The following is a 13,112-nucleotide window of genomic DNA, read 5'->3' as shown; positions in this document are numbered from 1 at the left end:
TTGGATTTTAAATGTGGTGTTTGCAATCAAGTGTATATAAGTCTAATTGATTGACACAGAATAAGAAGATGGGGTCCATTCCTAACCAAGAAGCTATCTTCATTGGATAAGTACTTGCAAATGAAAAATTAGTTTTCTTCAAGGAAGTCTCACTAGAGAAGTAAACCACTCTTAGGGGCAGGCCCTATGCCTAGCAGTCCATGGTCAAACAAAATGAACTCAGCAGCATCTTTGGAGGGTCTTTGTCTCCTAATATTAAGTCAAGGAGTTGTTTGTTTTTTGTTCTCTTTCAGGTCCTTTGCATATGTATCATGTCTTCTGGTTTCATATTTTTATGGGACTCCTCTGTGTGTGAATTTGTGTGTATCTGCCTCTATATGAGTTTCTTGTGCTTTTTCTTTGGTTCTTTTTCATGATTGGTTCTTTTGTCCTATTCCAATTTGTTCATCTTTCCTTTATCTTACAGTATTTTAGTTTATTACTGTTCCTTATAGACCTGTTTGTCTTCTTGCAAGAGACAAAAGGGTGTGGATCTGGATGGGAGAGGAGGTGGAAAGGATCTGGAGGAGTGGGGGAGGGCAAACTGCAATCAGAATATAGTGCATGAACAAAATCGATGTTCAGTAAAAGGAAAAAGAAGTAACTTTAAGCAGGAAAGAAGGAGGAGGGGGAGAAGAAGGAGGAAGACAAAGAGGAAGGCAAAGAGGAGAAGGAGGAGGGGGAGGAGGGTAAGGAGGAGGAGGAAGAAGGAGGCGGAAGGGGAGGGGAGAACAAACAGCGGCAGCTGTTGACGCGGTATTAAAACTCTGACTCTGTTTTCCCTTATAAAGTACAGCAAATGAAATGAAGAGGAAATGATTTAAGGAAAAAATGTAGTCAGTGTAGACACAGAGGGTTTCCTTATTTCAGGAACAAAACAACTTTTAAGAATATTCTGTTTCCAGATACACTGGTGGAATAATTTGAAGAAGCAAAATACAATCAATGCTTTCATATGTTAAATGCTTAATTGTGGTAATTCTTGCTAAACTGCATCATTAACTTAGGCGATTTAGAGTGAGCTTGCAAGTTTCCTGAGGGCAGAATGGCAAGTGCTTGTGGCTTCCTCCCCATCCACAAGTCAGAAACTGACTGGAATCCTAACAGTAAAATCAGCCTCCTTTCAGGGTGTGAATTCCTATGACCTTGAGAATTTGAAACATCAAGGATTATCATGAAGTCATAACACCTTCATACATTTAACATCAGTCAATTTTTGAAAAAGTAATATGTAGTATAATACAATTTCAGATCCTTAGTGTAAACAAACACAAAAAGTTTCTGTGTATGATCTATTTATTGTATTTTAAGTTGTGAATTTGGTAGAATTCTTCAATTTAGAAGTATGGAAATATAAAAGCAATTAAAAGAAGTAAAACCATATTTAATCAGAATATTTTGCCATTTAACAAGTGGAGGCATCCATGATGGGTACCACTTATATTTGTATATACCTAGTTCTATGACAATTATATCATCATTAATAAATCAAACAATTACAATAAGAATGATGGGCATTTATTTGTCTTAAATATTTGGCACATAGAGTATAGAATTATGACTACTCATGTCAAAGGCTGATACATTATTTTTTAACTACTTTCCCTATTATCAGCATAGAATTAAATTAGTTTATGGAAAAGAGATCAAAGGGGGAAATGCAATAAATATTTTCTTACCACTCAGCCATTTTGAATTGTGCTGATCAGTTCGGACTGCATTTCTCTTGGTTAAACTTCGAAAAATAGCAGCATCTGTTCCCATGAAATCTATGTACATTCCCGAGAATAGTTCCTCATCTATGAAAAAGGAACCATGGTCAGAGATACTCTAATGCCTTTTAAACTTATTTTAAAGTTCAAGGAGATTTAACCTAATACATCATCCCAATTATTTGGATTATTTGGGAAGAGGTTTGTAGTTATAAATTAGTTTCTGTTGCTCACCAAATTTACAAAGGACTAATTTTAATATGTTCAGATTGTGATGATTCTGTAGTTATAAAACCAAATCCAAGAACTATTTGTTCTAATTTTAGGAAGCAAGCAAGTAATAAACTTTGATTTAGTGTGATGTCATTCAACACACTGAATCTTGGTATTTTCATTCATAAATTATAAGAAATAAGCTATGATCCTAATAGTACTCATTATATATTAAACATTTAAGATTTTATCTAATAGGATGGACATACTACTATTATTATTTTTATTACTTGATGACATAGAAACTACATTGATGTGTAAACTAATCATTCAAACTCTACATTTGAATCTTTAGGGCTACAAGTTTCCTAATAACAAACACAGCCCACTTTTCCCACAGTAACTCTGTTGTAAAAGATAAAGTGACAGGAAAGAAACTATGTCGAAAATTAAACAAGTTGTCCAATTTGTCATAAGTGAACTATTTAAATATTTAACCTGTACGTGTGCATCTGCTCCATGAAATCTATGTATCTTTATAATAATATCTGCTGGACAGGGCAGACTGCAGATGAAACACCTCTAAAATGAGCTCATCAGGTTCTGAACTAGACCCCTATCAGTTAAAGAGCTGGTATGACAGACACAATTTCTCCTTCCCAGGAAGCACACAAAGCCCACAGCAACATTTAAGACAGTGATAACAAAGATAAGAATGAGTCATTTTTTAACAGTTCAGCTGTTTAAACATTTGTTTAAATATCTGTTGTGTACATACATGCATAGATTTGGTTATTAAAATCAATATGACACCTAATTATTCCACATGGCTCAATAGTCATAAAACCATGGATTATAAATCCTCATTGCCCAATATCATTGATGAGCACAGCTTTCAATTATATATATTTACAAGAAGCATGGACGAGTAAGACACTCAAGTTGACTTAGAGCTTTCTAACTCTATTGTACATCATAAAATCAATTATAGCTTAAACCTTATAAGAGCCTGCATATCAAACTGATTTCATTTCTTACTCCATATTCTGAGTGCTTCTAATAGCATATAGGAAAATTCCTACTTCATTTTGGATAAGTAATCAATTCTTAAATAATAACACCTTGGGAAGAATTTTAAGAGAGAAGTGTTTTCAAGAGAGTTTTATGGAAATAGAAATCTGTGTCTTTTACTTTATTCAAAAAATATTTTGCTAATCGTACTATCACACATTCAAAAAGCTTCAAGAACTCTGTGGGAAGTTCTTTAAAAGATAGCATCTGGGAGCCAGGCGGTGGTGGCACACAACTTTAATCCCAGCACTTGGGAGGCAGAGCCAGGCAGATCTCTGTGAGTTTGAGTCCAGCCTGGTCTACAGTGCGAGGGGCAGCACAGGCACCAAAACAACATGGAGAAACCCTGTCTTGGGAAAAGCAAAAAAGATAGCATCTGGGATATGGCTCAGAGGTTAGAAGAACTGGCTCTTCTTCCAGAGGTCCTGAGTTCAAATCCCAAGAACCACATGGTGGCTCACCACCATCTGTAATGAGAGATCTTGTGCCTTCTTCTGGCCTGCAGGGATACATGCAGGCAGAACACTGTATACATACTAAATAAATCTAAAAAAGATAGCATCTGACTTCTTCATAGTACCACAATGAGCACCCTAAACAGCAAATGACCATTGGACTTGCCAGTAGATCAGATGTTGTGACTGTGATGTAAAATACTGAGCTCTTCTAATTCATAATGTTTCTTGGCATTTCATTGCTACAAGTATTGAAATATCTGCATTATTTAGTGATCAAATAGAAATGGCTAACCCTTAGAAGACAGTGACCCACACAAACTATGAGAGGTAATTTTAGGGTTATAATTCTTTGGAAAGGAAAGAAAGTACACACTTACATAGAGTCATGATCTCATGGATATCTTTAAAATTTTTGATTACGTTAACTAATTTATAAGCGGTGTGGGTTCTTTATTATTTAGACCACCCCCCCTTTCATTTTCTACTTACTGATCATAACAGACACAGTGTTCACATTGGGGTTGAAGGAGCATCGTCCTTTTCCAGATTCACACTTAGAGTCAATCATGAAAACTTGGTCCTTTGTAGTAGAAAAATGTAAAAGATGATAATGATACAGTATAATATATACAATGAAATATAATTACAACTAATTTATTTAAAATGATTGTTATTGAACAAAACAGGATATCTTCATAAATACTTTCTACTCTTATATCTCCAATATGTATATTAAGATTCAGTTGTCCTATAAGAATAATTCATCGCCGGACGGTGGTGGCGCACGCCTTTAATCCCAGCACTCGGGAGGCAGAGGCAGGCGGATCTCTGTGAGTTCGAGGCCAGCCTGGCTACAAGTGAGCTCAGAAAGGCAAAAACACAAGAAAACCTGTCGAAAAAAAAAAAAAAAAAAAAAAAAAAAAAGAATAATTCATCTGTGAATTAGGCTCTAACTTCAGCCGAGCTAACTCTTATACCATTTTACAGTCCCAAGAACTGATCCAAGCATGAGTTCTCTTTAAATCACATCATCAAAAGTCGTTGGAAATCTAAAATCATACAATTAATTGGATGTGTTGCAGAACCTAGCAAAGAAGAAATAACAGTAGTGCACTAATGCATGCAATGACTACATGTTTCTAAAGGAAATTTTTTTTTTTTTTTTTTGGTTTTTCGAGACAGGGTTTCTCTGGTAGTTTTGCGCCTTTCCTGGAGCTCACTTGGTAGCCAGGCTGGCCTCGAACTCACAGCGATCCGCCTGGCTCTGCCTTCCGAGTGCTGGATTAAAGGCGTGCGCCACCACCGCCCGGCTTTTTTTTTTTTTTTTTTTTTTTTTTTGGGTAAAAGAAATTTTTAAAAAATTAAAATTCTATGTTACTACTTAATTTTTGTGTAACACATTGTACAAGTTTTAAAATATTAACTTATATTAAAATATCATCTGTTTGCCAGGTGGTGGTGGCGCACGCTTTGATCCCAGCACTTGGGAGGCAGAGCCAGGCAGACCTTTGTGAGTTCAAGGCCAGCCTGGTCTACAGAGCAAGATCCAGGAGAGGCACCAAAACTACATAGAAAATCCCTATCTCAAAAACAAAAAACAAAACAAAAAATTCATCTGTTTAATTATCTGTTCATTAAAATATATGGTCATCTCTGTGTACCTGAAGATTAACTAAACACTGATGATACAATAAACAAAAACTATAGAAAACAATAAATAAAATTACAGAAATCTTGGGCATTGAGTCATTTATATTCAAATGAGAAAGATGGAAACTAAAGAGAAGAAAATACAAATTTTGGTATTGTAAGATTCTGCTCAATGCTTAATAGAAAAAATATGCAGAGAGATGAAGTAGGAACAACTTGAGATTATGATGCAGTAAAATCAGTTGTGCTGAACTGGTGCTCAGTGAGCAGCATTAGGGGGTGATTTTACAAGTAGAGATACTGACATTTTTCATATATCAACTTAGTACAAACTATTACTAAATTACAAGGGCAAAAAATGAACACTTTTATGGATTACATCAGATGATGGAGAACTGTAATCATCAAGTTAAAGTTTGAAAACTATCCTGAATAAATATAGCATCTTAATATTTTTAATGTAGAGATAAAATAACCAGAACTCTGCTCCAGAAATGATTGATTATATTTCTGCTTTAGGAAGATTTGGAAAGGAATATATAAAATAACATACTTGACTCAAGAAAATAGGCTGTTCTTATTAAACCTATGTATACATACATACATATATATCATACACACATATATGTATATATATACATACATGCATACAAATACACACACATATATGTACATATATATACACATATACATATATATATATATGTATGTATGTATGGAGACAGAGAGAGATTGAATAAATTTACTTCTCTTGGGGTGATAATACTCCCAAAACAATCATAGACTATCTAACAAAGCCCCAATATGAGGAATTAGAAACAGTCTTTTGAGTCATTGGTCAGGAAGCTCCAAGACACTCCCCAAACAACATAGGCCATTGCTATTGCCCCTGGTTGCTTCTCAGAAGTTGGAGGTAAGCCTTTATTATTGAAGATACAACATGCTTAATTGACCCAAAAGCCTTCTCCCTAAGAACTTGCTTTCATAGAAAGTGATTTGCAAACTTCTAAGAGAGGAAAGCAATCATCAGTCCTAGATAGTTGTAATTCTTATGAACCATAACAATGACCATGGTTGCAAACATCCCTAAAGGTCAAATAGTGGCACTTATATCTTTGAGGTAATCAACAGCTGTATAATTGGACTCAATGTTAGCCATCTTAACATGAGGAAAATCATGCGTAGACAACTGCACATGGCTAGTGTGGTCATGGCTTTTAGAGGAGAGCCCATGACCCCACTTTCCTAACCCAGTATAATTCCTATCTGCATTCTAAGTACTTATCCTTATACCCATGGACAAGTGTGGGGCACACCCCTCATCAAAGAAGCAACTGTTTGCAGTAGAAGATCATTACAGAAAGTCACAACTAGTCACAAAGCACAGAGAACTGATCATGGCCTACAACATAGACCTACATATCATAGACCTACAATATAACTCCTGAATGAATAGTATGGAAGAGGGAGCAGAAAGATTATAAGGGCCAGAAGACTGGGAGCTCTGCTATGTTATTGTGACTCCTTGCTATGATAGACAAGCTTTACCCATCAAATATCTCCAACATAACTGCCTAACAATATATGAAAATTTCCAACAACAGCTGACTTTCCAATGTATATAGAATAAATTTCATAGGCCTCACCTTAAATGAAGAACTACAAGTGATTTACAGCTACTGAGAGATGGAGAACTTGTTTTTCCCTGACATGAGATCTTCTGATTGCTTATCTAATACCAAGTAGGAAGCCCTAGAAACATGTACATGCAAACAACACTGAAGGGACCCAGCAAGCTGCATATATGTGTTCATTCATTTATATGTATATGTAATAACAATAGTTAAAGAAGAGAGGTCCATAAATTTGAGAGGTAGTAGCAGAGCTGGACATGGGAGGAATATCAGGGAGAAGAGGAAGGGGAAAATCATGTAAGTATATCTTAGTATTGAAAGGTCTGGGTACTAGTTGACAATCATGTGACCTGTGATCTCAATGGTCATAGTGAAAGTAATTACAATATAAGAGAATTTGTCTGGTGATGATCAGAGTTTAGAGACCAGTGAGAAATGGCTGTGACTCAATAGAGAAGAAAAGTCACACGTAAAAAAATAAAAGTAGTCTGTTTTTGATAGATAAGTCTGATGTAGTGAAGTATATTACCAAGGCAATCATAGCTAAGTGGAGTTCAAAACAGAATCCAAAATTCAGCCTCCTGACACCTAGTACATCTGCTTTCCAAAGAAAATAATTATAAAGACGAAGGAAAAGAAGAAAATTTAATAATCTTGGTTGCAGTCCTAGAGCCAGGAACAGATTTCCCTAGATAAGCCCATGCTGGCACTGGAGGAATTGATGAAAATAGGTACCAGGTGTTCTCAACTGGCCCACTTCTCTGTTACTCAGCCTCCTCTTCTCTACGTGCTCTTAATCACAGTCTAGTTATAGTCAACACTGGAAACATGGTGAAAAATATTAATAATCTATTTCAAGCAGAAATAAGACTCCAACTTATTTCCTAAGAACTCAGCCCTATTTTTCCCCAGATCATCATTCTTCCTTCTTTTTTATCTTTTTCCTTGCGACTTTATAATATTAGACTCAATAGCTTCAATTTTAGTAACTTTTGAATGAGTTTTATTATGGCACTTCAGTACATACTTTGTCAACCCTGCTTTGACTCCCTTCACCTGTTCCCATGCCCCTCAGCCATGGGGCACTCTCTTCCCCTCCTGCTTTCTTTTCTCAGGTATTCCATTACCATCCATGTCTCTTTCCCCTCTCACGATCTATTTTCATTTTCAATACCCATTGGCCCCCAATGCATATAAAGTTTAAACTGTATGATCTGCATGTGAGATAAACCATGCCGCATTTGTGCCTCTTCCTTTGATTTCAAACTTAACCCGACTAGCTGCTTCAAGGTACTGCTGGTATGATTTTCCTACCACAGTGGACTATAACCTGAACTAAAAGATAACTAAACCCTTTCTCTATTAAGTTGTTTTGGTAGGGTATTTTTTTTTCACAGCAACAGAAAAGAAACTAAGATAGAGTCCTCTGGGTATATACCCAGAAGTAGAATAGCTGAGTCATAGGTAGCTCTACTTTTAGTGCTTTGAGAAACTTCCATGCTGATCTCTCCAAGTGGTTAAGCAAGTAGTGAGTAGGACTACATTTCCATCATGTCCTCACCAGTATTATTTCTAAGTACAGATAGCAACCTCCTGAGAAAGAAATTAGGAGAAATATCCCATTCACAAAAGCTTAAAACATATCTAAGGGATAAACTTAACCCTGGAGTTGAACAACCTCTACGATGAAGTCTGGGATACTGGGGAAAGAATTTGGCAAAGACACTCGGGAATGGGAAGACCTCATGTGCTCATCAACTAGCAGAATTAACAATGTTTAAATGGCTTTACATCTGAACATGGACTGCAAATTCAACAAAATTAAAAATCAAAATTTCAATGATGCATTTTGCTGAATTAGGAAAAATGAACTTAAAATTCCCATCGAAACCCAAAGGTCTTGAATAACCAGTGCAAACTTGAGCAGAATGAACAATGCTGGAGGCGCACAATTGCTGACATCCGCTTACTCGTGGAGTCACAGTGACAAATACAGAAACTTGAGTGTCAATGCGGTCGTTCATTAGTGTGAGCTACTGTGTGGAAGTAAAAGTTATGTTTAAAATGCTTAATAAAGTCTTGGAAGATGGGAGTGAAAGCTGTTAGGAAAAGTTAATCATCTGAATAGCAAGAGAAACATGAAAACTTACAGAACTAACATAACTTTAAGGTAAAGGAATAATTCTTTTAAAATGGAAATCAAAGGGAATGCAGAGACAGGGGATGGACCATATGAAACAGGAGATGGGTGGCTCTTGATCAGATAACTTATTGACAACAAAACAAAGCTACAAAAGGCTGCTGGAATGGAGTAACCATGTGGGATTTGCTTTGAGAGCACAGGAATCATGTGGACACCTGGGATGTTCACTGTCATCTGTGAGGATGATGACGAGTCAATGGGAGAGGCATCTGCTGATGAGTGGTGGATCGGGCCTTAAACATCATGGAGTTGTGTGGAAAGGTGATATAGGAGCAGTCCATGTAACCAATAGCAGACACAGTTGCCAAACTTTCCAGAGGTTACAGCAACACTACCCAAGCGCATTTTCCTGATGGTGTCTTCATCCCTGGGAATCGTGCTTTACTGATGCCACTCTGTGCTTTACCCAGAACAGAAGTTAGCAGATGGAAGATGGAGTACAGAAGAGAAGAGGTCAGATTTCAGTTTCATAAGTTTTGCTTTTCAGATGACCAGTATTGCAATGCTCTGCTAGTGCATTCACCCACACTCACATGTTAATGGAAGAGTGGTCAGGCTTCACAAAGGTGCGTGATGCTCAGACATGAAATATTCTCCTAGAACCAATGAATTTCTATGAAGGTACATGGTTGAAAATGAGACAATGTCTCAAAATAAAGCATTAAAAACTATGCCAACTCAACTGGCTCACATTTAATTTGCTTTTAAATTTAGGAAAAGGTTATGACTTAACAGTTGTAGGGTATCAGCAAAAGTCCTATGCTCTGGTCATTACAAAGTACAAATTTAGTGATAAAAGTAGAGTATTCTCTCAAAACAACACAGTTGCAATACACTGGCATTTCATGCTAAGGTGTCCTTTGTTTCCGACTAAAGGAATGGGAACATTTACATTGTGTTTTATATGCTGAGGATGTCTAAAATAATGTCGTTTAAAATCTTTGACCTAGATTGATTATCAAGATAAAGATAAACATTACAAATTATAATGCCTTCACACTTGAATTATTTGCTAAGATGTCCCCATGTTATGTAAAAGACTGAAATAATGGGAAGGCCGTATGGCTGTGAAAGATATCTTTTGAAGTGAAACTAGTGTGTTTTCAGTTTCCCAAGGTGATAAAAATTAGGTCATGCTAGTTTTCCAAAGGGGATAATTTTTAGAAAGACTTCCTGATTGAGGTTTGGAGAAATTAGTGGGTAACTTTGAAATGGGAAAGGGATTTTATTTGAAACCTGTCTTGCTGTTGTTGACCTGCACAGTGATGGTGTGGACTTCAGGACAGTGTCTGGCAGATTCCAGATGTCTACAGCATGAGTTTATTTAATCAATTGATCATAGGTGTGTGGTCCTAAGGCTCAGCTCAGCTCATCTGACGGCATTCTCTCTAAATACCAAACTTTCCCTTCAGAATGTTAATATTTCAGCAGCATTTTGAACCTCATTTAGAAAAAAGAAAAAAAAACTGAGGTCCAATGATAAGTATTTAGTTAATATTTAATGGCTTTTATTCATCTAACTATATATGTGTATATATAAATTATATGTATAAAATGCAATTCAATAAAATGGAGTACAGAAGAATCTTTGTCCAACTACATTAGCAGTAAAGTACATTGGCTCTTACTGAAGAAAATTTTATAAAGAATATTAATATAGATATTTATGGGTTTTCCCCATAATTCTGATCTTTAAAAGCCAATAAAGACATGACTTAAGAACTGGACTTTCTAAATTTAAGTTAAATAATGAACTAAAAGTAGTTTCAAATAATTCAGTTTCTAAAATAACCATATTAGGTGAAATGATGCAGGTGATTGAAAGAAAGAAAAATGGGAAAGGCTTCTTGGGTTTTCTGCACAGCATGAGCGTCAGCAGCTGTACTGGGATAACAGGGCAGTCTTTGATATCACATTTAAAACCCAGCCAGCCTTATGTTTGACTGTATAGCAGCTGGCTGTTTGACTAATGTTTAGCAAACACCATACCATAACAACTCATATCACTTCAAGCAATAACAGAGTAAGGTGAGAATGAACTAGCATAGGTAATGTTAGTTTTAAATGGAAGCATGGTTCGTCAATTTATAATTTTATTTCAACAAAATATTTCATAGCCTGCTTTAAACACATCTTAAAGTATATATGATATATTGAAATTAAAACCTAAGTAAGAATAAATACATATTTATGAAAGTAATTGTAAACATAGTATTTCTGTATTTTAGTGCTTTATATTTAATATAATTATAAATTTGCAGTTTTCCTTCATTTTACAACTTGTATGTTTAGAAACAAGTAAACATATGTTTAATTTGAAAGCGAAAAGAGTATAATTTAGCTTGCCTTGGCAGACAAAATCAAAATGAAATATATTCATGTGTTTATAAAAACATGAAAATATTTTACAGTTATTGCATTCCCAAGTTTGTAACTCTAAAATACCATCAAATTTCAGACACTAACACCCAAATGGACAAAGAAAACCAGTCAGACTTACCTCGGATCTCCTTCCCCTGTTCAAATACGTGCACACTGGACTGAAAGCTCCGCTGCCGCAGACATACAGGTGAGTACGGTTGAAGGCCTGAATAACACGGATGAAATTCCCACAGCCATGCTGGCAAAAGAAAGTAACAGTGAGGCCGTGTCCTAATGCCACCTCCAGCAACTCCAGCAATACCCTGAGATATCATGTGGGAGGTGAAAAGGTGGTGACATTTGCCCTTGCCCGTATCTTGGAGAAACTGTATACAACTTGTAAATGCCATCTGGAAACACTCACTTAACTTATGGAAATAGGAAATCAAATGTTGAAACTGGGCATCAGAAAAAATCCAGCTGTTCAGCAATACTTACAACACCGTTCCAGAAAGAGTGCCTCAACTGAGATTTGCCAAACATAATCCGGGTGATTTCAGAACTCTGGGCATTTTCAGTGAACAGAACAGACAAAACCTTCTATTCTTACAGAGTTCGGATTGGACAAACATTGCTGTTTCTATTTAATCTCTTGTAACTCTAAGACGTCATGAAAATGCTCTCAACACATCCATACACCCAATTTAGACATGTTGATTTGCACATTTTCTTTCTAACTTTTCATTGTTATTGTTAAGAGACATCATTGAAGATACAATGAGAGAACAGCTTGGTTTATTCCATTCATCTGTCTTGGGAACAAGCAGCCTACCTCGTGCATCAATTAAAATGATTTTTTTCTCATATGGAAATGTTTCATATGTTGTTTGAGTTTTGTTGTTAGTTTTCATGTGTATGTGTGGGCTTGTGCTTGTGTGTATACATGTCCACACATATGTGCTGGTGTATGGAGACTTGATATTGATGTCAGGAGTCTTCCGGACATCAGTCTCCACATTATTTACAGAGGCAAAGCCCTGCAATAGAAATCAGAATTCACTGATATAGATAAGCTATCTCGATCATCTGGGAGGTTCATGTCTACCATCTGAGCACTAAAATAACAAGTGGCCAGGTTTAAAGACCATGCATCCTAGCATTCACATGGCTTCTCTGTGTTTGAGTGCTGGTCCTCACACTTGCTGCTTGCATCAAAAGTGCTTTAACTGTTCAGCTATCATCCAAGCCAACCCTGTATAAGTTTTTATGTCCTGACCTTTAGAGCTTGTAAAACAAGCTTAATCTTTTATGTGATTGAGATCAGAAGTACAGTCATACAGAGTCCAGCTAGCACAGTGGATCAATGGTTAAAGTTGATTGTCACCAAGCCTGGAGACTGTTTCATCCCCAGAATCCACGGTTAAAAGAGAAAACACCTCTGAAAACTTGTTCTCAGACCTCTACTTGTGTATGCATGTGCTCACACAAGTACATACACACAATAAAAACAAAGAAATAAAAATGCAAAAAAGCAACAGACATACCACTAGTTGTCTGCTCTAGTTTATTTTTAAATATCACACACACACACAACACACACACACACACACACACACACACACACACACACACACACACACTATACATAAATGTTTGTGCTCATTACATTCCATGTTATCGTCAGTTCCCCATGGTAACCAGGGCTAGCCTATCCAACTGAGAGATGAAAGTCACCTTAGAATATCTGAATAGCTGCTGTTTCTGTGAAGAA

At 36.3% G+C, this 13,112-nt stretch overlaps 1 protein-coding gene across 1 annotated transcript in view; it reads right to left on the bottom strand.

Moving 5' to 3' along the window:
* The window catches only part of Sema3c (semaphorin 3C), a 155,553-nt gene that overhangs the window by 57,318 nt on the left and 85,123 nt on the right, over positions 1–13,112 (bottom strand). Inside the window, exons 5-7 of the mRNA XM_028891324.2 lie at positions 11,481–11,600; positions 3,983–4,073; positions 1,719–1,838 (exon numbers count right to left, since the gene is read on the bottom strand). Of these exons, the coding sequence (XP_028747157.1) occupies positions 1,719–1,838; positions 3,983–4,073; positions 11,481–11,600 (331 nt within the window). The remainder of the gene's footprint in view (positions 1–1,718; positions 1,839–3,982; positions 4,074–11,480; positions 11,601–13,112) is intronic.

This window comes from Peromyscus leucopus, chromosome 3, assembly GCF_004664715.2.
Source record: "Peromyscus leucopus breed LL Stock chromosome 3, UCI_PerLeu_2.1, whole genome shotgun sequence".
In the NCBI taxonomy this organism is placed as follows: domain Eukaryota; kingdom Metazoa; phylum Chordata; class Mammalia; order Rodentia; family Cricetidae; genus Peromyscus; species Peromyscus leucopus.
Note: the sequence above shows the minus strand (reverse complement) of the source record. Positions and strands in the feature narration are given on the sequence as shown.